The 27659-nt window shown below is 36.2% G+C and overlaps 1 protein-coding gene across 1 annotated transcript in view; it reads left to right on the top strand.

Annotated features, from left to right (window-relative positions):
- Positions 1 to 27659, top strand: part of EML5 (EMAP like 5) — a 90552-nt gene that overhangs the window by 28655 nt on the left and 34238 nt on the right. The window contains exons 11-22 of the mRNA XM_081127770.1: positions 1179 to 1346; positions 2014 to 2120; positions 2616 to 2734; positions 4157 to 4343; positions 5025 to 5130; positions 6669 to 6762; positions 7727 to 7827; positions 11442 to 11644; positions 12267 to 12378; positions 13894 to 14021; positions 14940 to 15081; positions 27139 to 27291. Coding sequence (XP_080983896.1) covers positions 1179 to 1346; positions 2014 to 2120; positions 2616 to 2734; positions 4157 to 4343; positions 5025 to 5130; positions 6669 to 6762; positions 7727 to 7827; positions 11442 to 11644; positions 12267 to 12378; positions 13894 to 14021; positions 14940 to 15081; positions 27139 to 27291 — 1620 coding nt within the window. The remainder of the gene's footprint in view (positions 1 to 1178; positions 1347 to 2013; positions 2121 to 2615; positions 2735 to 4156; positions 4344 to 5024; positions 5131 to 6668; positions 6763 to 7726; positions 7828 to 11441; positions 11645 to 12266; positions 12379 to 13893; positions 14022 to 14939; positions 15082 to 27138; positions 27292 to 27659) is intronic.

Raw genomic sequence — 27659 nt, 5'->3', positions numbered from 1 at the left:
CAGGCTTAAGGGCCCATTTTTCCTAGAAGCCTGGGCTGGTTGTTTCTGTTGTGCCTCCAAAGTGGTGAGTTCCAGGTCCTACCACTTATGCCATATTGTTGTCTGCCTATGAGATGTTAGCTTTCTAGGTGCATGTAAAAGTGCATTCATAAATAGTGCAGACCTTCTCCAACGTAATATAAGACTTTCAAAATGTTATCTAAATGAGGTCAAACCTTATATATCCAGTGTGATTTAACAGGGATGTGTATGTGTTGCCAAACCCGGTTTATTTAAGCAGGATATGGAGAATGTATTCTGAACTTAGAACCACAGAAATTGTTCCTATCACACAGATTTTTTAAAAACTAACCACAAAGTAAAACAATTCCTTTACGATTGACAAAGTCTAGTACATACCGCCTCAACCAGATGATACAACCTAACATCATTAGTGATGGAACAGTGCCCATTGAAATGATGTATCCAAAGGGACACAACATTGCCTATACCAAAAACACGTCATCTAAATCTAACATGAAGAAACAACAGGCAAACTCATATTGAAGGACATTACACAAAATGTAGAGATTAAAAATGACTGTAAAGGACAGTTTTGGGGGACAACCACTGGGCATATTTTATTTTTACTAATATGGCATATTACATTGATTGGGTTTTGTATGTTGAATCAACCATTGCTTTTCTGGCATAAATCCCATTTTGTCATGTTGTGTAATCTTTTTTATAGGTTGCCGTGTTAGGTTTTCTGGTATTTTGTTGATGACTGAAGTTTTAAAAGGATTCTGTGGTAGCTGGACTGAGAATAATGGGGGTGGAGTGGACTGGTTGAATGTCACTTAAGACAAAGGCCTCAAACCAAAACATTCAAAATGTTAATATGAAATCAGTTGATCTCCTTGTGGCTGCAGGCTTTTTTCAAAGCAATAAGATCATGCCTCACAGCCTTGTGGTTCCTATTACATTATATTGTGAATCAGTAGAGCAAAGATATACATTCCTTGGTACAGACTCATTCCTTTGTTCATCCAACAGGTTTTTGAATTAACATTTTTTCATTTGATCATAATTAAGAGAATGGAAGGGGGATGCATTGATTCAGGTGTAGAGATTATCTTTGAGATGGTATTTTTGTATTGGTATTTGTTTATCAATTCAAAGGTATGTTTTTATTATAGGGGCCAAATTTAAAAAATATATTGGCCATTCGGCTCACGTAACTAATGTCAGATGGTCACATGATTATCAGTGGGTTATTTCTATCGGTGGAGCAGATCATTCTGTCTTTCAGTGGAAATTTATTCCTGAAAGAAAATTAAAAGATGCTCTTCACATAGCACCCCAAGGTGAGTAGTAGTACATACTGCCTAAACAATTTCTTTCTCAAATAACTTCAGTAACCCCCAAATAAAGTTTTACTGTTGAAATGTAATCTAGCCTCATATGTTAATGGTATAGTTTATTAGTGGAAATTTTAAATTAAAATACCAGGCCTATATGTTTAAAGTCAGATGTCATATAATATAGAATACAAAGTACTTTTGGTTGCATTTTAATCTGTCAAATGATGGATGAAGAAACAGTGACATTAGCAGAACAAGCATTTAATGTGTTCTATGGGAGATGGCTATCTAGGTTCTGTATATAGATTTTTTAGCAAAGAAAAGTTATCTAATGTCAATCTGTTAATCATAGTATTTCCTAACCATTTTTCATGTTAATTATAGGTAATATTCACATCTATTTGCACAGATGTTTAAATTTGATATAGCAGTTGTTGGGGAGCCAGTGAAGGGACTTATAGGAGCTATTGAGTTTGCAGTGAGTGGAGAGGAAGATAATCTGTAGCGCAGTTTACTAACATCTGTGTCACTTGAATAGGTGATTTTGTTCGATTGTTCTATGGTTTGCCTCCCTGTCAGTTGGCACAGTCAGCTCTTAACCATTAATTTTATAGTGCTGCTTTGAAAATGGATCTTTCTTAAACAAATAATTTTTTTAAAAAAATTACAGAAAGTCTGGCGGACTCAAATAGTGATGAATCAGACTCAGATCTGTCGGATGTTCCAGAGCTGGATTCTGAAATTGAACAAGAGACACAGCTCACTTACCGTCGGCAGGTGATTTTTATTATCACATGATTTTTCCCCGAAAAAGTCTAGTTTCTTCTTCATCTTGCTCCCTGTTGCTTACTCATGTATTATCTTTTATGGTTTTTAATTTTCCAAGAACTATGTGGCCACTTGTTTTCCCTCTTTAGAAGTAAAAGTACACTTTTGTGACATGTTCTGATAGTAAATGCTTGATGTATTTAAGTGTGCCTGTATTATATTTGCCTATAGCTTTTTGTCACAATACACTCCTACTTATTCCCTTTAAAATACTCTCTTAAGAAGTACAAAATTATCATGGAACACTTAAGTATGTATTTGTCAGTTGACACACAGAAAATGTAAATTAGTTCTTCCCAAGGAAGTAAATTTTATAAAGTACCTTCCTGTTTAAGACAGTCGTTAAAACTCCAGTAGTAACCACAATGTCTGAAAGTTACATTAGGGTCTGTGAAAACCTTTGTTAATACATATTCTAAAAATATTTTTCTACATTATTTAAAGGTTTATAAAGAAGATCTACCTCAGCTTAAAGAACAGTACAAAGAGAAACAAAAAAGTGGTACTTCTAAAAGAAGAGAGCGGGCTCCAGGAAGTAGTATTCGATTACACTTTGTTCATGGGTATAAAACAACTGCTTTTCATTTATGTTTGAATTTTGGCTTACCTTTATGAGTTGTTTAACTTTGAACAAGTCCAGTAACCTCTCACTCCTGTTTCCCCATCTGTAAATGGAAATAACAGTACCTACTTCATAGTGTTCTGATGGGGAGTAAATAAGTAAATAGTTGTGGAGACTTAGAATGTTTTCTGGTACATAATAAGCACTATGTAAGTGTTTATTAAATAAAAAATTGATTATCTTATGAAAGTTTTATATTTATAGAAATGGATCTCTTGTCTTTAAACAAATGAATAGTAAAATATATAAGAGATTATCATCACCCCTATATATGTCTAATTTGGAATGATATTGTGGATTCATTTGGCCTGCGCATTTTAGCCTTCATATTTTAATTTCAATATAATACAGTTTCTGGATTGTCCTAGAACATTTGGCACAGGTGTCACATGTCATCCTGGAACTACCGATTCTCCAGTCCAACTATTTTTTTCTCCTTACCCAGTAATCATTTTCTTACCTGACTGATAGTGCTTTCAAGAATTTCAAAAAGGATTTATTCAGCAAAAGTATCTTTTCTCCTATGTTAATAGGCAGTATTGCCATGCAGTTCTTTTTATGAATCGGTTTTCTTTGAAGTGCAAAGAAAGGTTGCTATAAATGAAATTCTAGTAACCGTTTTAAGAAGATTTGGCTACTTTTTTCTGGATGATTATAATATTTTAAAATTGTTGTTTAAAGTAATTTTTGGAGTATATATTATATTCTTATAGTTCAGCAATGTGTACAGAAGGATCCACTTCAAAACTCTTCTTCCCACCTCTGCCCTCCAGCCATCATTCCCCTGCACCAAGGAGAATCACTGTTACTTAGTTCTAGAAATATTTATGCCTGTACAGACAAATACAAATATATATTCTTTTCTATACCCTTTCATTTATAAAAAGTACCTATTTTTGTTTTATATTATACAAACATAGTACTGTACTTATATGCAAATAGTAGTGTACTATATAGTACATTTATCTGCACCTTGATTTTTTTTAAATTCTCATCCAAGGATATTTTTTCCATTGATTTTTAGAAAGAGTAGAAGAGAGGGAGGGAGAGAAAAAAAAAATCCACGTGAGAGAGAGACATTGATTCGTTGCCTCTGCACAAGCCCCGACAGTCTAACCACTGATCCAAACCTGCCAGGGCTGTACCTTGATTTTTTTTCATTCAGTATTATAACTTGGATTTAGCTATTTATAATTAGAGAAATTCATAAAAGTTTATGTGATCTGATATTTTGTGTTTTAACGACTTAGTGTCTTGTAAAATTAGAAATTGGATGACCCAAAAGGTACCTACTTCTCCATAGAGTCCATATGTCTCAGATAAAAGGCCAAAGTTCATATTATATGACGTTTTCTATATTTAGTTACAGAGGTTATGACTGTCGAAGTAATCTGTTTTATACTCAAATTGGTGAAATTGTGTACCATGTGGCAGCAGTGGGTGTCATTTATAATCGACAGCAGAACACACAACGCTTTTACCTGGGTCATGATGATGATATTCTCTGCCTGGCTATTCATCCTTTGAAAGACTATGTGGCAACAGGCCAGGTAGGTCCTTTGAAAAACTGTTGTAACAGGCTAGATAGGTTAGACCTTTGTTGGCTTTAAAGTTGGATAAATCCATTTTTTAAAACAATGTCTTTTATATTCTAGGAAGTGAAGAGTTAAGGAATTCTTTAGAATGGGTTTTTATTTTCATATTACAAATAAAATGTACCCCAAATTTTTCCTATAATTTCCTTCTCTTTTTATTCAAGACCTGCACTTTCTGAAGGCCCTGTTCCAGTATCATCTCTTTCATGATTTCCTTTCCAACATTTTCATCCTTATTAAGCATATATTACTAGATGTTCTTATTTAACTGAAAATATCTTGTTTTCCCAATGAGTGTGCAAAATTTACCTTAATGTTTTAGTGCTGATTATATCTCACATAGGAACACTGCCAATAATAGGTGCTCGGTAAGGATTATCTTTATTTATGAAGTATAATATAAGACTTAGGAGTCACATAGTTCTAGGATATTGCTAGAAACATTGAGCGTAGCCTCATTAGCTTTTCAACAAATGTAAGAAAAACAGTCACATATACAGTCTAATTTATGTTTTTTATTTGATAAATGTCAATAGCATATATGAAAAAGGCTATAAAATCTGTTTTATTTCCTTTTAAAAGATATGAAAATAAATTATTTAATTGTATAAAATGACTTTTATAATTCTATTTTAGGTGGGTAGGGATCCCTCAATTCACATATGGGATACAGAGACCATTAAACCATTGTCTATATTAAAGGGCTACCACCAATATGGTGTCTGTGCTGTTGATTTCTCAGGTAAGGCTGTTTTCTATCTCAGTAAGAATGATCAAAGTGCAGAGGCAATACATAGCATTTTAGTCTAAATCAGTGTTGCCTAGACTTGTCAAATGTGCATATATTTTCTTAACCAATCAGGACGATGTAAGTGTGGGTTGTCTGGCTGTTTTATAATATAATTCAGTGAGTTATTTTTGATACCCATTTACATAAATATGTTTCCATTAAAATAAAAATGTCTACATAACATCTAAAATCATCTCAATCACTACTTATAGTATATAGCTTCCACTTTTGGCAAACATTTCAGTGTCTTATTGCCACAGAGTAAACTCTGAAAATGTTTAGGGTGAAACTAAGAAAGAAAGAGGTGAAACCTGAATTATTTATTTTATAACAGTTCTATGAAGTGATAAATTCGAAGCTGTCTTATCTAAATAATTTCAGATCATGTTAGCTCTTTGCTGTACATGTAAAAGTTTAACAATTACAGATCAAAATACAAAAACAGATCTACAGTGAAAGCTAGGGCACGGGTCAGGAAGTGGGGATACCATTAATAGAGAATTTTATATTAAGAAACAGTAAATTTGTGCTTTCTGCTGCTCTGACTGAAGTGATACTGAATTATTCATAGTAGAGACTTTTGGGGGAAATGTACAAACACATTCAGGGATCTTCTAAACATCAAGAAACAAGAGAATGAATGGCAGACTAGGGGAGTTAACAAGAAAAATACCACTGGTAGTAATAATGAACTGATTGGGGTTTTCAAAAAGCATGGCAGAGCCCTGGCCAGTGTGGCTCATTTGGTTGGGTATAGTCCTGTGCACCTAAAGGTTGCCAGTTGGATTCCCAGTCAGGGCACATGCCTGGGTTGTGGGCTCAATCCCCAGTAGGAGGCATGCAGGAGACAGCTCATTGATGTTTCTCTCTCTCTCCCTCTCCCTTCCTCGCTCTCTAAAATTCAATAAAAATATATTTTTTAAAAGCATGGCAGAGTGGCAAACATTTTATTGTAGTTTGAGCCTTTACAACTCATAAACACATGCACACCTGTCAGCATGACTAACGTACCTCAGTTGTTTGTCTAACACGTTCATTAATTGTTGCTTGATGATAGTAACAAAACAATTGGCCTTTACTAAAAATGGTCTTATTAATGGCAAAATGTGGTTGTAACCTACATCTTTTCATTTGATTAATCTTCATCATCACTATGGTTTTTATATTACAATAGAGTTCTTATGGTGAAGTAAATTGAAGTAAATGTTTCCCTCCTTTCTTCTTTCTTAGTTTTTCCTTCTCTTTCTTTAAATCTCGTTTTCCACTTTTCTGATCTTCCTCCTTTCCCCAGTCACAGCCTGGTGGATAAGATATTGAGAAACAGTTCTCCTTCCCTTATAAATTCTGGTTCTTTTTATAGCTATATGTATACCTAGCATTTAATATTATTTTATACAGTTTAAATATGATGCTGTGGTTTTGTATGTACTGAATGGTTTTTATCTTCTGAATGTTAATGGTCAGTATGTCTCTCTGATTAATTTTCATAGCTGATGGGAAACGTTTGGCTTCAGTTGGAATAGATGACAGCCACACTATTGTGCTGTGGGACTGGAAGAAGGGAGAGAAACTTTCAGTAGCAAGGTAGGGAAAAAAGTTGATAACACATTGCAAAATATTGAAATTACTTTGGACTTAAAATTTTAAAAAATTGAAACAGTTTTGAAATCAAGCAAACATGTAAGCTTTTTCTATCATTGCCATCTTTTTCACCATCGAATAAGTAATGTAATCATGGTAAAAAGACCAATGATTTTGGGATTCACTTGTAGATTTAACCCTTGAGAACCCACTTTTTAATGTAACTGTAATATGACATTGGAAATAGCTACTATCTAAAATTTTCATTTATAGGCAGAGTGAATTCTACTGTATGATAAGCTATTATATAGCTATTGGAAGCATGATAAAATGCTCTTATTATATATTTGAGTGAATGAAGATATTTACATATACACATATCACAAAGAAGCTATAGATTTTTAAGTTTTTTCTGTTATACTCTTCATATTCTAAATTTTCTACAGTGAGCATGTGTTATTTTAATAATAAAAAATATTAACAATTTCTTTGAAGTAGGAAAGACTATCTTTTTTAAACTTCCTATTCCTCAAAGTGAGACATTAAAGCATTTAAAAATACTTTTTTCAAAGTACATAGACAATGCCCAAATAAAAGAGTTTAAGAGGAACTTTGTATTTGGAAACGCTGTATTAAACTCTAGCAATATACTTTTTAAAAATTATCTTTAACTCATTCATGCCACAAATAGCATTTCCTATATGTAGTACTATAGTAGGTATCATGCAAAATAAGTTCCATTTTTAACTGTTCCTATCTTTTAAGATTCTATTGAGAAGAGTTAATAGTAAATTAAAATAATGGTAAAATAACAAATGTACAAATGCATGATAACACACCCCAAACCTGAGAGACATGTGGCCAACCATTCAATAATAGGGCAATCAAGATGGGGTATGGATTGGGCAGAAGATTATTACAGGAGAGATTTAGCTTAAGAATTAAAACATTTTGGTATTTATTTCAGAGGAAGTAAAGATAAGATTTTTGTTGTAAAGATGAACCCCTATGTGCCTGATAAATTAATTACAGCTGGGATGAAACACATGAAATTTTGGCGTAGAGCAGGTAAGGAAGTGCTGCTTTTTATTTCTTTGAAATTTAAGAAGTTACTGCTTTTCAAAGTGATTTAGCTAAGTGCAGTGTGATATTGTAGACAGGATCCTGGAACAGAAAAGAGACCTTAGAAAAACAGGTGAAATATGAAGGAAGTCTGGAGTTCATTAATAGTAATATAGCATACGTGTTGTTTTCTTAGTTTTGATATATAATCTGTTCGAATGTAAAGGTTAACATTAGGGGAAACTAGTAAGGGGTACTGTGTATGAGATCACTGTGTTATCATTGCATCTTTTATGAAAACCTAAAACTATTGAAAATAAAAAGTTAATTTTTTAAAAAGTGATTCACAGTTGCCTTGGTACATTTTAAACAAATACAAGATTTATTTTATCATCATTTATTGGCTGCAGTGATGTAGTATTCATATTTGCAAAAGGATTTAACTTATGAAATTAACCAAGTGATGTCCAGACTCCCTTTTTTCTGTTAAAGACATTTTCTAAAAATTCTTTATATGCTATAAAATGATATAGAAATGGAATGTTTTATTACTTTAGTTATTTATAACTGGAAATTAATAACTGTGGTAGAAGTTCATATTTTAAAATGAAAATGTCTGTGTTCCACATAGATTAGTATACTTATAAATTCCAGCAATTTGACATCAAAGTCTCAGTACTCTTAAACCTTTCAGATGAAATATGTAAAGATAGGAAGAAGTGAAACATATATTAGAAAAGAATAGGCTTTCTGAAGACATTTCCCAAGTTCAAGTAACTTTCAAATTGTAAACCACATAGCACACAAGTCAGTTTTCAGTCTTGGATTTAATACTTTATCACAAACTCCTCTGATCATAGTGTATACACATTTACAAAGTAAAAAGTAGTATTTTCACATTTGTAATTTTCATTCCTGTACATTTAAACAAAACTTTAATTTGAGTACCTTAGTCAGTTGGAATTGCAATTACCAAGCAAGTAATGCTTATTATTTCTGTCTTGGGAAAAAAAAACTAACTTTTTTTTGAAATAAGAGACTTAAGGTAAGTAAATAGCCTTAAAATGAAAAGATTTACAATTGAAAAACTTCTTTCCTTAAGTTTGAGAAGACATAGTAGATCTGAAACTGACCCATAAAAGGATAAATGATGGTAAGGCTTTGCTGTGCATTTCAACTTTCCTCCTTTGGAGATTCTGATCCACAGACTTTACTAGCCAAGTGAGAAATAATCACTTTATTAATCTAATTTTTCTTCTTATCCACATACTAAAACAGCTCCAAAGAGTTGTTTACCTTTTCAGTTGGAAAAGGTTCTCCTTTCTCTTTGGAGAAGTCAGTCTGGTTTTGTTCTCCTTCATCATTCCACTGATTGCCCTTCCAGGTTCACTGACAACTCTGGCTGCCATGTTAAGAAAAGACAATCTTCTGAATACATTTGGAATATCACCACTTTTCATCACCTTCATGCTACCACTCTGGTCTCTGCTGCCTTTATCGTTTGCTCACATGATTGAAAATCACCTTCTCTCTTCATCCTTGCCACTCTTCAGTTTACTCTCAATCCAGAAATCAGAATGAACCTGTTAATAAATGACATGCTAGATCCTGTCATTCCACACCCCAGTGTTTTTCATCTCAGGTAGAGTAAAAGTTGAGTCTTTACAATGGCCTGTAATGCTGCCTTGGACTTCTCTGACCCCATCTGCCATTACGGCCTTCCTTACTGTCTTTGCTACTCTATGCTGGCCTCCCTAGTTGTTCCATGAAGATTCTTATCACATCCTGTGTTGGGGCCTTTGCACTTACTGTTCCCTCAGCCTCTAGCACTCTTCTTGAATGACTTGCTCTTGCAACCTCCTTCAGGTCTTCATTCAGATACCACCTCATGGTGAGGCCTTTCTTGATCACCTTACTTAAAATGGACCCCTCCCATTCCCTAGCACCCATCAGCATCTGACATATGTACATTGTACTTCTTTCATATTCATGGACTGTCTCTCACTAGGAAGTTCCATGAAAGAAGGGAAATTTGTTACCTGTTTTGTTCATAGCTCTGCCCCTCACACTTTGAATAGTGCCTGGCATATAGAGTTCATGAATAAATAATGAGTTCAACTAGGAAAACAGGAAAAAGATATCAGTGGGCAATGAATGGTCAATAAGATAGGAAAAGATAAATCTCATTAATCAGAGAAATGCAAAATAAAATCACAATAAAATTCAGTTGGTATTTCAAACCCCTCAGTCTGACAATACCAAGTGTTCCTGAAAGGTGGAAAGGAACTCCTTTCATTATTAACGGGGGGAGTGGAAATTGATGTGTCAGCTTTGGAGAACAATTTGGCAACACATAATACCTCTCATCTATACAATGTTCCTTTTGCATATGCCCAAAGCCATTCCTAGGCACTCCTAGAGAATCTCTTACACTTGTATAGAAGAGGCATTGTTTTCAATAGCAAAAGCAACTTAAGTGCCTCTTAATAGAAAAATGGACACAGACTGTGTTATATTGATGTAATGGAATGGTATATAATTATGAAAATGAGTTTTCTAGAGGTGCAAATCAACACATATAAAACTCCACAAATCATTAGTGGAGAAAAGCAGGTTGCAAAAGAATACATACAAAATGGTATTTACAGAAAATTTTAAAACAGGAAAAATAGCCCGGCCGGGCGTGGCTCAGCAGTTGAGCGTCGACCTAGGATCCAGGCGATTGGGGTTCGATTCCCGGTCAGGGCACATGCCTGGGTTGCGGGCTCGATCCCCAGTTGGGGGCGTGCGGGAGGCAGCCGATCAATGACTCTCTCATCATTGATGTTTCTCTCTCTCTCCCTCTCCTTTCCTCTCTCTGAAATCAATAAAGATATATTTAAAAAAAAACAAAACAAAAAAACCCAGGAAAAATAATATGACATATTGCCTAAGGATTCATAAGTAGCAAGGAAAATACATATCAAGGAATGCATGAGAATAGTCCACAGCTTCAGAATAGCAGGGATGAAGATGGGAGATGGGACTGGCATCACATATCGGTGGTTTGATATGTAGGTGTACTTTGTATTTTTTTTTAATACCTTTTTGTATTCTTAAATGTGTCATAATAAAAATTTTGAAAAACTAAAGTGCTTAGGACTGCTTAAAACTGTTTTTAAAAGTATATACTTTTGTTTATTCAAAAGGCTATGGCCTGCCCTGACCAGGTGGCTCAGTTGGTTGGACCGTCATCCTATACACCAAAGGTTATGGGTTCAGTTTCCAGTCAGGGCACATACCTAGGTTGTGGGTTTGATCCCTGGTCAAGGCATGCACAGGAGGCAACTGATCAATGTTTTCATCACATCAATATTTCTCTCTCTAAAAATCAATAAACATATCCTCAGGTGAGGATTTAAAAAAAAAGGCTATGGCCTGAAAGCAGCCCTAAGCGTGTCTGCCTCAACCAGGCAAGGAGTTGCCCAAGTCACTCACTGAGAAACCGTATTTTTCTTTTTAACTCTTTTTACTGTTACATGTCTTTCTATTTAAACAAAAGCAGTAGAAAAGAAACACTACTGCTTTATAATTTTATATGTTTTGAAAGTAGTACCTTCATAATATTTTTTATGAACCAGGGGGAGGATTGATTGGAAGAAAAGGCTACATAGGCACACTGGGGAAAAATGAAACCATGATGTGTGCGGTGTATGGATGGACTGAAGAGATGGCTTTTTCTGGAACGTCCACAGGAGATGTGTGTATCTGGAGAGACATCTTCCTTGTAAAAACAGTTAAAGCACATGATGGGCCAGTGTTCAGTATGCATGCCTTGGAAAAAGTAAGTAACCTAAAGACATTTTAAGTTAAACAGAATTTGATCATGCAGAGTAGAGCATTTTCACAAGTAAATGAACATTGGCATTCAGCTTAGCTGAGCCACTCAGTAATAATCTGTGAGCTAGTCTTCCTGACATTCTTTTGTTCCTCTTTCAAATGCCTGAACCCATATAGGTATGCTGTTTAAAAAAGAAGTTTAACTTAATTTGTATTAATCCCTTACTATGTGTCAAAAATTGTTTAAGTGTGTTATATATTGTCACCATGTCCTGTGAGGTAGCTACTGGTATTATCCTTTCTTTTTAAAGGGTGGGATTACAAAGCCTCCAGGAGAATATGTGTAACTTGCTGAAAGTAGTAGAGCTACCTTATGGTTCCAAGTTACAAACTGTGCTTTTAAAGTCCTATCCTAAAAATAGCATGTTTAGTATCACTGTAAATACTTTTGCAGATTCCATATTGATGTTTAAAAATATGCAGTGGATTCTTATATTAATTTCTGTTAATTACAAACAGTAACTTTTGCCTATAAATGTTCTTTTCTCTAGAATTTTTCAATACAAAGAAGCCTGTTATTTTGAAATAGTTAGATTTTTATTAACTTGAAACTTCTACTTTTATAGGGATTTGTTACTGGAGGAAAAGATGGTATAGTAGCTCTTTGGGATGACTCCTTTGAAAGATGTCTCAAAACTTATGCTATAAAAAGAGCTGCTTTGGCCCCAGGATCTAAAGGTGATTCGAGATTTAATTTACTTTGTAGGAAAAAAGATTAATGGCTCATTAACACACGTGGCCACTGAGGTGGAGCACATGGAATATTTTTTTTTCTCTTCGCTAGACAGGCATCCGAGTTAAATGGGAGAACCACTTAACTGAATGCCAGAATCACTGCTGTCCTTTCAAATCTATTTTCTGTGATACACGTGGTAAAATATTAACCAAGAACAAGATTATTAATGTTAATTTTTAACATTTTTAATTGTCCAAAGAAAATTGCCACTTGAACATCACATTTACCACCAATCAGGAGTTTGTTTTCAAACTCGGTATTTTGTTTCACAATGAAATCTCCTGCTGTCCTGTTCAGTCCTGCCTGGGATATGAATTTTCCCTTTGTCCAGTGTAGCCCTGCTGTATGCGTTCCCCATCCTTTAGTCACTTAGCTGCCTCACTTACCAGATCAACCGTTGTGTTATCACAGTTTTTGTATTCAAGGAACCCTTCTTTTGCATAATAATGGCCCCAAAGCACTAGAGTAGTGATGCTGGCAGTTCAGGTATGCTAAAGAGAAGCCGTAAAGTGCTTCCTTTAAGTGAAAAGGCAAAAATTACTAACTAATAAGGCATTTTAAGAAAAGTGAGTACAGTACAACAGGTATTTTGAGAGAGAGAGACCACATTTGCATAACTTTTATTACAGTATATTATAATTGTTCTTTTATTATTAGCTATTGTTGCTATTCTCTTACTGTGACTAATTTATAAATTAAACTTCATCATAAGTATGTATAGGAAAAAAAACATAGTACATATAGGGTTCAGTACTATCCGCAATTTCAGACATGCACTGGGGTCTTGGAACATATCCCCTATGGGAGGGACGCCAGGGCTACTGTACTGTTACCTGGAATTTGCCCTTTCCCTTCTTGTCCCTTCCAGTTACCTGACCATTATTCATTTTTCAAATCTCAAACATTGTTTCTTCTAGAATAATACCTTTCCCTCCCATTCTCCTTCCAATAAAAGGTTTAATTCACTTATTGTACACTCCTTTCTCAGTGTGCTCCTCATACAGGCAGGGTCTGTTTTTCTCATCATATGCTCTGTGAGGGCAGGAGCTGGCTCTATCATGTTCACCAGTATGTTTCTGAAGCCTGCCTAGGACACAGTAGACACAAGTGAATTAATCTTAAATTCGAGTTGAATTAAAATTACCAGAATATTGTTCATTCTCTTACAGGGTCAGGAGGTGGATAGGGGGGTACAGATATGAAAGGAAAAGAAACAGTTATCAGGATGGTAGGAGGGGATCTGGGATTATATAGACTCTTACAGTTGTAGTATATCAGTGATATGTTTGAGATTAGTAAATTGGGGAAAATGCAGTGCATTTATTAGAATACTTAAAATATAGGAAAAAGCAACCTTATAATGTGATTTTCATTGTCAAAATAGCATCATTGGCAATATATATCCTTGTACTATCGTAACTTTGTACCTAGAAGAACATCTCCATTTAACATTTCAGGTCTTCTCTTGGAAGATAACCCCTCTGTACGTGCCATTTCATTAGGACATGGTCATATTTTAGTTGGCACAAAGAATGGTGAAATACTAGAAGTGGATAAAAGTGGCCCAATAACACTTCTGGTCCAGGTAATTGCAAATGTTAATATGCTTCTTTTTCCTTTGTATACAATTGATTCAATACATAAGAGCCAAAGTTGATGGTGGTAAAAATGATGTACTTTCCTTTAGAAACTTGAGTGTTTGGTGTGGAGGAGGGAGCAGTAGTTTCAAGTCTTATTGGGTTGACACTGAGGCCCCAGTATTCTCCGGCACTGCAGCCAGGGTAGGGCTACATTTCAGAATGAGGGTAGGCACAGGAAGGGAGATCCCACTTCTCAGCAGCACTCGCCAAGACTTTAGTATCAGTAGCAGGTATCAGGGGCAGGATGAGAAATGCTAACCTCTACCCCTTCTGGGAAGATAGCCCTCTAACTAAACTGAGGGGTTGGAGGGGGAGTGTTCTTGGTTTCATCAGTCCGTTGTGGAGTTTCCACATCAATGAGTTAAGAGGGAGAAGAGGAGTGGGTCTCAGTTCAAATACTGAAGACTCTCGCTGTTCTTAATGAATTTAGATTTTCTTGAGTAAATATTTCTTTAGTTGTTGTTTCTCCTTGGAACCATTTCCAGAGATTTTAAATCTCGGTTTTTAAAAATTATTTTCACCACATTTACTGGTCAGGAGGTCTGTGGAACTCCTTGCTGTGTCATGCAGGATGTTCCCCTTACGTGGCATTTATTAACGTTCCAGGGCAGCCAGTTTCTAGTCTCTCCACCCAGTGACTATTTTAGGATTTTAAGTTAATTTCAATAGTAGCTTGATTATATTGTAATTGTGGAGATAAAGTTGTTACAAAGGTATTTTATGGTGTATTCCAAAGATTAAAAGTTTTAGGAGACTTATTATTCATTATTTTATCATCATATATTATCAAAAGTTTTATCTAGTTTTCTTCTAAATACACATAGCTTTAGGTTAAATTGATCTTAACTATGTTTTCTTTATAGGGACACATGGAAGGAGAAGTGTGGGGTTTGGCTACACATCCTTATCTGCCCATCTGTGCTACTGTAAGCGATGATAAAACCTTAAGAATATGGGATCTCTCTCCTAGCCATTGCATGTTGGCTGTCCGGAAACTGAAAAAGGGTAAGAGGCTCTCAGACTTGAACATAGATTAAGTTGTCACCATTTTATAACCCTCACAAATATAAGAAAGCAATGGTCAGAATATAAAAAGACTAAATATTTATTCTGTATCCACTTGTTCATGATGCTGTATAAACAAAATTAATTATACCCAGACTTTACTTTATGGGACCTCCTCTGATCATCCCTATTTTGAGCCAGTTTTCAGCTGGCTCATGTTGGAAGAAAGAATATAGGAAGGAAACAGAGGCTAAGTTTTCTACCCTTTATGACTATGGATTATGTGTAAGTCAGAATTAAAAACTAAGAAAGAAGACCTTAACTTAAAAAGGGGTAGCAGAGTTGATGGAAAGATATTTTAGGATGAAATAGAACTGAGCACATTTGTAGGAGGCAAATGAGGCAAGCCTATCTGAATAGAGAGGCAGAGGGTGCAGTTGTTGGAGTAAGGCTGTTTCTGTCATCCTAGGGCAGGTGAGAATATACAAATAGCTTCAGATTTCTTAGTGAAGTGGTAGGGATTGTTATTTTGTAGCATAAGGATATTGTAGGAGGAGCTTTGGTTGAAAAAGTTGGGAATTGTGACTGTCAGAAATGTGATAGGATCAGCAGATGGACAGGATTGTCTAGCTGTACTGAGAGCTGAGCTGAAGTTATGTAACATGAGTTTGTAGTTCAATCATTTAATTTTACTTCCTCCGACTAACTTAAAAGTTACAGAGTCTATCCTCTTTTTCTAGGGTTACTGTTAAATATTTAACATGTATACTTATCTAAAAATCTGAAGCTAATCAGAATTTTTAGATCACTTGAACGCCTGTCACTGTGCTTCCCCCCCTTTTTTTGTAAAGCTATTGATGTGTAGCCTTTTCATTCTCTGGTGTTTTGTTTGTTGGTGAAAATTAGAATCACCAAATATTTCAGTGGTTCTGTAATTGAACTGTCAGTGTAAAAGGTTAAAAAGGATTCCAAAACCACAGTCACACCTCTCTGTACACAGAAAACCACATTACCAAATATTATTTTCTTCACAGGGCCGTAGGAAGTCCTGACCCATCAAATTTGAAACATACTTGGTTTTCATACCCATCACATTTCCTTTTTCTTTTTCTTTTTTTAAGTGAAGTGTAATTGACATATAGCATTATATTAGTTTCGGGTTTACAATGATTTGATATTTGTATATAATGTAAAATGATCACCACAATAAATGTAGTTAGCATCCATCACCATACAGAGTTACAAAAAAATTTTTTATTGTGCTGAGAAGTTGTAAGGTCTGCTCTCTCAGCAGTTTTAAAATATGGAATACAATATTCTTAACTATAATCACCATGCTGTGCGTTATACCCCCATGGCTTATTTCATAACTGGAAGTTTGTACGTTTTGACTTCCTTCACCTGTTTTGCCCACCCCCGAAAGCCCTCATTCAGACAGCTATCAGTCTGTTCTCTGTATCTGTGAGCTTTGGGTTTTTTGTTTGTGTTTGTTTTAGATTACACATGTAAGGGAGATCATGTATTCGGCTTTCTCTGTCTCACTTACTTTAGTTAGCACAGTGCCCTCAAGGTTCGTCTGCGTTGTTGTAAATGGCAAGATTTCACACTTTTTTATGGCTATTTAAATAATACCTGTGTGTGTGTGTGTGTGTGTGTGTGTGTGTGTGAGAGAGAGAGAGAGAGAGAGAGAGAGAGAGAGAGAGAGATTTTCTTCGTCCAGTCATCCATCAGTGGGCCCTTAGGTTGTTTTCATGTCTTGGCTGTTGCAAATAATGCTGCAGTGAATTGGAGAGTACATATATCTTTTTGAGTTAGTGTTTCACTTTCTTCAAGTAAGTACTCAGAAGTGGAATTGCTGGATCATATGGTAGTTTTATTTTTTATTTTTGAGGATCTCTGGGGTTTTTTAATCCTCTTCGGTTGGACATTATTGTCTTACGGAGTCAGAATTTACTTATGTTATCTATGCTTATACTTTTCTTTGTTCACCTTTTCTTCTTATATGTCAGACTTTTTTCTTGTATCATTTTATTTCTTCCTAAAATACAGTCTTAGCGTTTCTTTAATTAAGATTTGTTGGAAATTCCCTCAGCTTCCTTTGTCCAAATCAGTGGCATACCAAGATCAGACGGGTGGGAGTGGTCTATTCTGGCAGCTGAAGTATTTTGCCACTGACATCACAATTCTTAAAAAGCAAACTGTTTTTATTCGGTTTTATTATTGTTGTTTTAAATTTTCAGTAGGCAGTATATTGTTACTCAGGGTGAAGTATTGCCACTGCCCTGCCCTTAGTATGCTGCTAGTCTGAACATGCTTTGAATTTTGACTTCCATTCTTAAATGCTAATTTAACTGCTTCTGGAGTTCTTAGTTGAGAGTTATTATTCCTCTGGTTTCCACTGTCCTCTTTTATTTTGTCCTACAGTTCTGTAGCTTAATAAAATCATGCATGTATGTGTTTTATTTTAATATATTCTGTTTAGGATTTGGTGTGCTTCCTAAATCTGTGGATTTATTATGTCTTAGATAAGTCCTGAAAAATTGTCTGCCTGAATTACTGGCTCTTTCTAGGACTAGATATTTATATTAGATTGCAGAGAAGAGTCATTATTCTGTATTTTTGTTTTTGAATATTATTCTATAATCACTTTTTAAAAATTCCTGTCACCATTGATTCAAGAGGAAATCAGGTGGATTTTTATAACTGCAAAGGGATATGTATGGTTTTATACTGGTTGAATTAATTATAACCATCACTGAAGTTATAATTGTTTAAATATGATAAAACACAGTTAATCTCTTTCAAACATTCAGTAAGCAAATACAATTTTCTTCAAGAAATGAATATATAAGAGGTTATAGTCTTGAGGCTTAACATTCTATTAAATAAGTCATTATAGTTAATGTGGACTATCTTATGAGAATTTTGCCAAGCAAATCAATTTTATAGTAACTAGTTATAGAATAACCAGAAGTATGAATATTCAGCATGAATAATGTCCATATTCTTGATTTCTGTAAATACTTTCTAAATATTTGCCAGCCTTTTATACTTATATGTATAATGATGTATTGGAAAGTTCCTGTTAAAACTTTGTATCCCTTGGCTTCAGCTGTTAATTATAATTAAACCTGAATTTTTAATAGACTTTTTATTTTTTTAATTCTACACTATTATTTTATGTCTTGGATCCTTTTATATTTTCTTTTTGTCTCTGTGTAGCATTCTAGAAAATTTCTTAAGGTCTTTATTCTAGGTCTTAAATTTTTTTTTATAGCAGTTGTTTTATACCTGCTGTTGGACCTACCCATTAGGTATTTAATTTTTATAATTCTCATTTTTTGGGCTTCTTTGTGTTTTCATATTTGCCTTAGACTTTTTATAACATGCTATTCCTTGCTTACTTTTTATATTTCCTCCTTTATGTCTTTAATCTTAACTAATCAGGTAAAAATATAAAATCCAGTAATTCTACAGACTAGCGAATCTGACCATGCTATGTATTTCTTTTTTCTGTTTTGAGGTTATTTTCCTGCTGACTCCCCTCTGGTGGTCCATTTTCTTGTGTGCTTGAAATTTTGGATTGTAAATTCATGTTTGGTTGGGCTTTCTTTACCTGTGGGAATCCTCTGAGGTCTGAATCGAAGGTGTGTTCTTCCAGAGAAATTTTGTATTTTCTTCTGCCAGGTGCCTGGAGTGCTACCATCCAGAACTACTAACAATTCATTTCTTTAACTGGGATTGTTTAGATCATGTAAATAGTATAACTTCAAATCTAAGATCTGCATAAGCCCCACCTTTGTGAATTCTCAAATATGATTTTCAACTCCTCTAGAACCCAGGCCAAGATAGACAAGTCTAATTCCTGATGTCTTTCTTTACTGCCAGGCATATTTTTTTTAAAAGTCTATTCTTCCCTTAAGATATGATTGTATTTCTGGAGCAAAATGACAATGCAGGTATTTGGAGAGTATTTTTTGACAAAAAATTACATGTAATTAAATAATTGTATTTTCTTTCTTTTTTTTTTTTTAATATATCTTTATTGATTTCAGAGAGAGGAAAGCAGAGGGAGAGAGAGAGAGAGAGAGAAACATCAGTGATGAGAGAGCCATTGATCGAGCCCACAACCTGGGCACGTGCCCTGACCGGGAATAGAACCCCAATCGCCTGGATCCTAGGTGGACGCTCAACCACTGAGCCACGCCCAGCCGGGCTGTATTTTATTTCTTAAGGTATTTACAAATCGAAAGAAAAGTAGTGAAAATAAAAATCAGTGAAACTAAATAGTATATTTAAATACAAAATTTGTAAACATAAGTAATCAAGTTAAAAGATTCAATTATAAAAATATAATTATACATTATTTTAACTATTACTAAATTCAAAAACAAATACTACATAAGAAAGTTTCAGCATGAAACATTGAAAATGAAATAATCTTTTTAAAGCAGTCTTAAAAAACCAAGCTTATTAATGACATTACTGCATTGCAAAAGTAACTAAATATGTGCAAAATTTTCCACATATTCCAAAGCCCTTGCTGACTATACTATACACTAGTCTGAATGAGGTGAAAAGACAAATATGATCCAGTTTTAAATTTCCTCTTTCCTCTTCATATAATACTATCTCTTGTTTGATAGCTTTGAGGACATCTTTTTTAATAACTTTTTTTTTTGGTAGGAACTATATAGTCCTTTTATTGATAACAAGCTATGTTTATTTCAAAGAAAGCATTTCTAGTCCTCTTTGTCTTTAGATTTGTGATTTATAGATGGAAGTTCTACTTCATTATTATTATGTCTAATATGGATTGAACTGTGTACTCCCAAAAGTTATGTGGAAGTCCTAACCCCCCAGTACCTGTGATTGTGACCTTATTTAGAAATAGAGTCTTTGCACATATAACCAGTTAAGATTAGGTAATACTGGATTGGATTAGGATGGGCTCTAAATCCAGTGACTGGTGTCAGGACTATATGAAGACATGGGGACACAGACACATTGGGAGAATGCAATGTGATGACAGGCAGAAATTGAGGTGTGAAGCATCTATAAGCCAAGGGGCACCAATGATTGCTGGCAACTGCCAGAAGCTAGGAAGACGCAAGAAAAGAATCTTTCCTAGAGCTTTCAGAGGGGCAAGGCCATGCCAACACCTTGATTTTGGTTTTCTAGCCTCCAGAATTGTGAGAGAATAGACTTCGGTTGCTTTAAGCCACCCAGTTTGTGGTAGTTTTGTGTGGCAACCCTAGGAAACCAATAGTGTTCACATTCCACTTTACAAAAAGTCTTTGAACTGGAGTAAGAATTATTAGTTGAAGCTTTGCATAGTTTTCTCTATAAAACTTGAGAGAAGTAAGAAAACGAAGCACACTTTATATAACCCATGTTGAATTTAAAAATTTAATGCAGTGCATAACTCCAGATATCTCAAGATGCTAAAGATTCGGGTATCAGAATATTTTTTAATTTGGAAATAATCCCATTACACCTTCACTACTGGTATTTTGGAACTTAAAATTACAGTAGAATTTGGAATCCATTATATGACTACAGTGAGTTTCTAGCCCCTCAAAAATTCCAGTTTTATTCCGGAGACCCAGATGGCAAGACTAGTCTCCTCTGCTGTCAGGGCAGATGTGGCTTTATTTTATTACTCCAGTTTTCTGCCTCCTTCCTATTTTTGATCCCTGGGGAGTTTTTGTTTTTGTTGTTTGTTTTTTAGTTTTTAATGAGCTTGGCTATGCATTTAAAAAGGTTCTTATTATGTTAATCTTTACTTAAACTCAACTTTCCATCTGCTCTATTCTGCCCCTAACGAGCTGATAGGGTTGAGTAAAATGTGCCACTGTGGTGATTGGTCTCATCGCCACTCAGTTTCTCTGCTCTCCATTGTAGCTGAGCTCCTCAGAGTGCAGTAGTTGATACATCTGTTTTCACATGACGGTTGCTTCACAAACCACTACTGTTAGACTGTTGTCTCTGTTGGTTCATTAACCTACTGCCAACCTCTTGGTCAGCTCTCAGTCCTCACCTTAATCACCTATGAGTAGTTTTTGACATAACTGATTATTCCTTCTTTTCTGAAATACTTTCCTCACTTGGCTCTGGAAGCCATGCATTTTGGGGTTCCTCCCCTCTACTTTGCTGGCTTCTTTCTTTGTTTTCCATGATGGCTCTGTCTCTTCTTTCTGCTCTCTACATGTAGCAGTGCTCCAGGGTTCTCTTCCTGGCCTTCCTTTTTTCATATGTACACTCACAGGTCAGGATATTGTATTAGTCACTGTCCATTCACAACAGAGACCATACTAGTCATTTGAACTGGGAAAATTTAATAAAAAGAATAGCTAACTAGTAAGCTGAAAAAGCTATAAAAGCAGCCACAATAGAAAGCAGACACCAGCCTGGTTAGCTGAGGGAGAGTGAACAAAGAAAGAACTTAATGGAGATTCAGACCTAGTTTGGAAAAGGCGAGGCTGCCATCAGGATTCTCAGCCTGTCAATGGTGAAGAAGATTGCTGGAGGCTGCAGGACTCCCGGGGAGCAGTGAGAGTGGTCACCAGGTGAAGAAAAAGCTTGCTAGAGGCACAGATCAGAGGTGAATGGCAGGACCACTGCTTAGACAAAAACTTAACCCAGGTCAAAGGCTGTTGTCTGGGCAGAGCATCTCCCTAGACTTGGCTAATTATGGTAGAATCATTAGGGCCATTACTATGCTGTGGGGAAACTTGCTAGAGGCCTAGGTAGGGGCAAACACTGGGGAATGCAGCCAGGTCCCTTGCATACCAGCACCCTGGTTCTTTAGGTAAAATTGAACACTGAACACTGGAAGAAGGAAGGAGAGTCCCTTTCTTCTGCTTTGGGCTTGTAGTGTCTCTTTAGCACCCTCGATTGGCAACACTTAGTATCAGCCAGCTGGCAAAAGAGAAGAGTCTTCTACAAGGCCCCAAGAATGGTAGATTTGGAACTGAGAGGCAATAAATTAATAACTGGCACAGACTACTCCTTTGTTTAATCAGCATCGATATACATCTTTATACACACATTTGAAGTCAGTACAATCACAGAACTGACCTTATACTTATGGTCTACCAAATACTTAACAGTTGTTAATGAATCAGTGTAAATCTGTCCATCTGGTCATTTCTTACTATAAAAATGGAAAACCTCATGTACTGCTTGAAGTGCTACCGACTAGGAAGTTTTACCTTTACCACTGTCCTTCAGGGTCACCCCCAAGTGGGGCTGTAATGCTTTCACATGGGTACAAACATGCTATGTAGAAACATCTTCAAATCTGGCTCAATTTTTTCTTCCTCAGTCAACTAATAAGGAATATCTTTGAGGCCATAGGTATAGATTGAGAGAGAGAGGAGGCATTGCAGTGGGAAATACTGTTGAAGGATTCTGAGCCACCTGTTCATGCAAATTACTTGTAACTTCTAGATCTGTACAATCCTGGTCTTTTATATACCACTTCCACCTGATAGATTGTTGTTGTGCATACCCAGTCTATGGTTAGGTTGGTCATGCAACTTCATTCGTGATAGGAAGCTCTGGACATGTAGTCACCTGTATCTCATAGTTAGGCATTTACTCTCTGACAAGACCTAGTAGCAAACCAGAAGCTGCTTCTCAAAAGGAAAATGCTTATCTGTAAAGGAGGTCATGGATTTTCTCTTAAATCTGAGAGCTCTGCAGTATGATTCTCCTTTGGTAGCCTTCCAGAGGCTCCATACAGCATGCCTATTTACCACAGACACTTTGAGTATCATTGGCTCTGCTGGGTCATGGGGCCCAAGTGGAAAATCAGCTTGCCTTTTCTTGTTCTGGTCCCCACTGGAAGCTGGAATCCTTATAAGTGACTTGATAGATGGGTAGAAACAGCTCATTCGAATGTGGTTTAAGTTGCTTCCAAAAAGGCCTACCAAGCATTTTGCTCCTTTTGTTTGTGGTAGGTGGTGTGGGGGTGCAGCCACTTGACTTTCACTTTGGAAAGAATATCTTGACATACTCCAGATCATTGGATCCCAGAGACTTCACTGAGGTGGCAGGTCCTTGAATTATTGTGGGATTATCTGCCACTCTCTTGATTTACTTACGTCTTACTAAGGCATCTAAAGTACTTGTTGCTTCCTGCTCCCCAGATTCATTCAACATAATGTCACCAATGTAGTGGACCATTGAGATGTTTTGTGGAATATCAAGACGATCAGGATCTCTGTGGACTATATTATGACAAAGAACAGGAGAGTTGAAATAGCCCTGAGGCAAGGCTTTGAAGGTGTATGCAGATACAAGCCAGGTAAAAGCAAATTGCTTGTGGTTGTCCTTACAACTTGGTATGAAGAAAAAAGCATAAAACAGGGTGATGGCTGCATGCAAAATGCTAGGGGTTGTGCTAATTTGTTCTAGTAAAGATCTAGAAGAATGCATCTGGAAGAGTAGCTTCAGTTAATCACTACCTGAATAAATTTACTGTCCAGAGTTATAATCTAAAATCCATCTGATTTCAGCACAGACCAAACAGGCGAGTTTTAATGATGATGGGACAGGTATTCTCTCTCCTGCTGTTTCAGGTTGTAGGTAGTGTCACTGGTTTTTGCAGTTTTCAGGCTTGCAGTTTTGCTTCTGGTTTATTGTCTTGGTAGAAAGAGGAATTTCCAGAGTTTTCATTTAGTTCTTCCTGTCATAATGACCTCACCCCATGGATCACAGAGCTAGAGTTGAGGACCCTACCAGTTGCCAAGTATTTCTATTCAAATTCAGGAATTGGGTGGGGTCCACAGACCACCTGGGTCCACTGTGATTCAAAATTGGACTAAAACTTCATCTACCGCATGAGCATCATAAGTCCCCACTTTTCCTGGTGTACTACAGCAGCCTGTTGTAGTCTCAAAAATGAGTGTTGATTCAGAGTTTGTGTCTAGTAATTCCCGAAAGTTTAGATATTTTCTTTTCTCAGTCACAGTTGTTCTAATAAGTGGCCATGAATGCTTAGAAGACAATTTACATTATATACGTGTGGCAGTTCTTCCTTAGTGGACCTGGCCTTCCCTTAATCAAGGGGTTCTGAGAACTGGTTGAGAATCTGTGACTCTCTGTTGTGGTGATTTAAGTCAGGATTTTTAGCCACCTGGTGTGGAGTTTTTTCTGTTATATAGATCAAACACTAATCTAGTAGTCTACTCATCTGTTTCATTTCTGGAGCTACCATGATAAATTAGCCACCAACAGAAATCCCCACAGGCCCAAACATTTTAATTATCAGTAGAACCTGCTGCCTTTTTGCTAAAAAGAATACACCCATCTTTGTTGGTTGTGATGCTTCTTGGTACCTGCTTCTCCAGGATTATCCCTGTTGAATCAGGGAGCCCATACTAATGGTGACACCACCCATTCCTCACCTACATAGGAGGACAGTCACAGAGCTTTTCAAGGATGCAGATGCTGCCCTTAATTAACGTACAGTATTTCTCCCTGCCTTTGTGAAGAAACTACTTTCTAGACTTCTTTGGGGGGTGTAGGTAGTGGGTAGGTGTGCAGGCTGCATATGAAAAATCTATTTTAACATTCTTACCTACCTAAGCTTTTGGAGTCCTTCTTCTATAGCAGGTGTTAGCCCATGGATGAAATCCAGCCCACATCCTGATTTTGTAAATAAAGTTTTATTGAAGCAAAGTCATGCCCATTCCTTTGTGTATTATCTATGTCTGCTTCTGAACTACAGTAGCAGAGTTGAGTAGTTGTGACAGACACCATATGGCCCACAGCACTGAAAATATTTGATATCTGGTCCTTTATGGAAAAGTTTTCCAACCTCTGCCCTAGAACATGCTGAGCTGTGGTTCTTCAGAAGGTTAAGTGTCCCCTTGCCAAGGTGTCTGTCTCAGAAAGTCACTTTTGTCATGAACAAGAGAGCAAACTCTTTGCATTGGCTAGTGAAACTCAGAATGACATGTATGTTCATGATTCTCAGTTTTGTCTGATTTCAACCAGATGATCCCATTCCAAGTTTCAACGATCCCTTTCTTCTCCATCAATGCCCTAACTTTCACAAGACACTTGGTGAGGCTGTGATTTTAAATTGTAAATTTTAAACCAACACAATTAAATTTCGTGTTTAATTTTCAGCAGTATCAGCCCTATCAGAGATTTTTTTAAGATTTGCCTGGAAGCTCTGCCTCTATTCAGACCATCACTTGTGCTGAGAGAGTTTAAGGACCTGAATTGACTACTTCTTTCTGTCAATGCTCAATGCACTCAGTTGCATACAGTCTTTGTAGTCATCGCTACTTTTGTAATGGTCAAGGACAATAGCCTCTTGGACTCCTTGGGCACTTATTTCAGCAGATACTTAAGTAATCAACTGCAGGATATAACTCGTAATTGTTTTGCCGGTCTGTTTCCTGTGACCATGTCAGTATAATTCTGTATCAGTCAAGAAACAGAAAACAGAAACAGGGAAAATTTAATATGAAGTATTAACGAATAAAAGGGGTAAAAGAGTATTCTTAAGGGGTGTAGAAGTAGCAACTGCAGAAAGCAGCTGCCACCCTTGGGGTAGTGGATAACTAACAAAGAGTGAGTTTAGGGGATGCACCCTTCCCCTCTCCCCCAGACTGAGATTAGGATCTCTTTGGAGAAGGGGCGGGTGTCACAGGAACATATAACCTGCTGGTGGAAAAGAAACTTGCCAGACGGCAAGCGGTGGCAGAGAAACTCCCCTTCAGTGCCCCAGAAAAGTCCTTTCCTTCTGCTTTTGCCTAGTAGGGGCCCTTCAGCACCTTCTATCAGCCAAAATCAAGGCAGCAGGCAAAAAAAACCTGTCTACAGGGTCCAGCTCCAGTATCACATCACAGGAAAAAGGGGTGGATTTGGAACTGACAGGCAATAAATTAATAACAAGTTTTTTCCAGTGTCTTGGCTGTAACTGCTGTCCGTATGCTACTGCCTCCCATATTTACATCCCCGAGCCTGTTCTTCTCCCTGGAGCTCCAGAGAAGTACTAATATTCAAACTGGCTCTGTCACGTCTTTGCTTCAGTTTTTCGTAGGCATCCTTAGTGGGTACAGAACTAAACACTTTTACCTCTCCTAGTTTTTCCCCATCTCAGTAAATGGCATCACTATTCAAACAAAAACATAGCCTTGACTTTTATATTTTTCTCTCAGTCCATTCCCAGTTTATCAAAGTTCTCCCAGCTCTGCCTTCAAAATATATCCAAGTCCTGCCATTTCTCATCACCTCTATTGCTGCCACCCTGCTCCAGGTCATCATCTCTTGACTCTTAGATCTCAGAAACCATATTTTAGATGTCTTCATTGTATGCTTGATAATTAAATGTCTCCTTGTCCTTAATTCATTCTGTAACTTTTCATTCTGTAACAGCTGTACCCCATTCCTCACTTTCCAAATTTGATGCAAGATACCAAGTCTTAGGGTTTGGGAATGTGCCTGCTGCAGCCCTTGCTGTCAGAGAAAGCCCATTTTTTTTATGTTTGCCAATGCAGCATTAACCCTTATTTTTAAAAATAAATAATATTAACATTATTATTTCTTCTTGTGTGGTTTTGAAACATACAGATAGATCTTCCTAGCTTAAACTAATAATTGCCTATTTTTAGATTTTTTAAAATGTGAAAACATTTTTATAAAGATGACTTTATATCATAAATTTCTGATTGGTTGTATAGAAACTACAAAAGTCGCCACCCACCCACCCCCCAAAATTTTCACATATGTCATTGGCTTTTTATGTTAGTTAAAAACACTCACTCTTTTTCAACAACTTAATTTCTTTTAAGGTGAGTATCAGTACTTTTGTTACTTTCAGAAGAGGGAATAATGGTTTGTATTAATTATTGCTTAGAATTCCATACTACTGATTTCAATAGAAAACTTTATTATCTGGATCCCTCGACTCCTTTTTAATATTGATGTGAGGCTATAATAAATATAGAAACCCTCTTTGAAATTAAAGGTTCTTTAAACACATACTTTATTTTAATAAAAGAAGATCACCTGACATATGCTGTCTTTTTCTTTTAGGTGGACGGTGCTGCTGTTTTTCTCCTGATGGTAAAGCTTTAGCTGTAGGTCTCAGTGATGGAAGTTTCTTAATGGCAAATGCAGATACTCTCGAGGATCTTGTGTCTTTTCACCACAGGAAAGATATTATTTCAGATATTCGATTCTCACCAGGTTAGATTCCATTGAAGTCACATTTGATTATTAACTTGGGCCTGGAATGAGTAAATAAATCAATGTGTAATTTTTATTAACTGTTATTTTACCTAATTTTACTTTTTTTTTTTTACTACAAGAGGCAGTATGGTGAGAGGTAAAAGCCCTATATTAGATCAGTGGCAAAATACCGTTAGTGCCAATTCTGTCACTAAATTTTCTGTGTCACTTGGCACTTGGGCCCAGTCTGAGCTTCAGTTTCTTCATTTGTAATGTAAAGAGATTGGATGGACTCTCCTCATTTTAACCTTACTACTTCTGAAATTACATTTTTGTTTCATCAATTTCTATGTATTTGTTACCTATAACAAAACCTACTGTAATGC

The sequence above is a fragment of the Miniopterus schreibersii genome, assembly GCF_964146895.1.
Source record: "Miniopterus schreibersii genome assembly, chromosome: 1".
Classification (NCBI taxonomy): domain Eukaryota; kingdom Metazoa; phylum Chordata; class Mammalia; order Chiroptera; family Miniopteridae; genus Miniopterus; species Miniopterus schreibersii.
The sequence above is the reverse complement of the archived record's forward strand: the minus strand, read 5'-3'. Positions and strand labels throughout refer to the sequence as shown.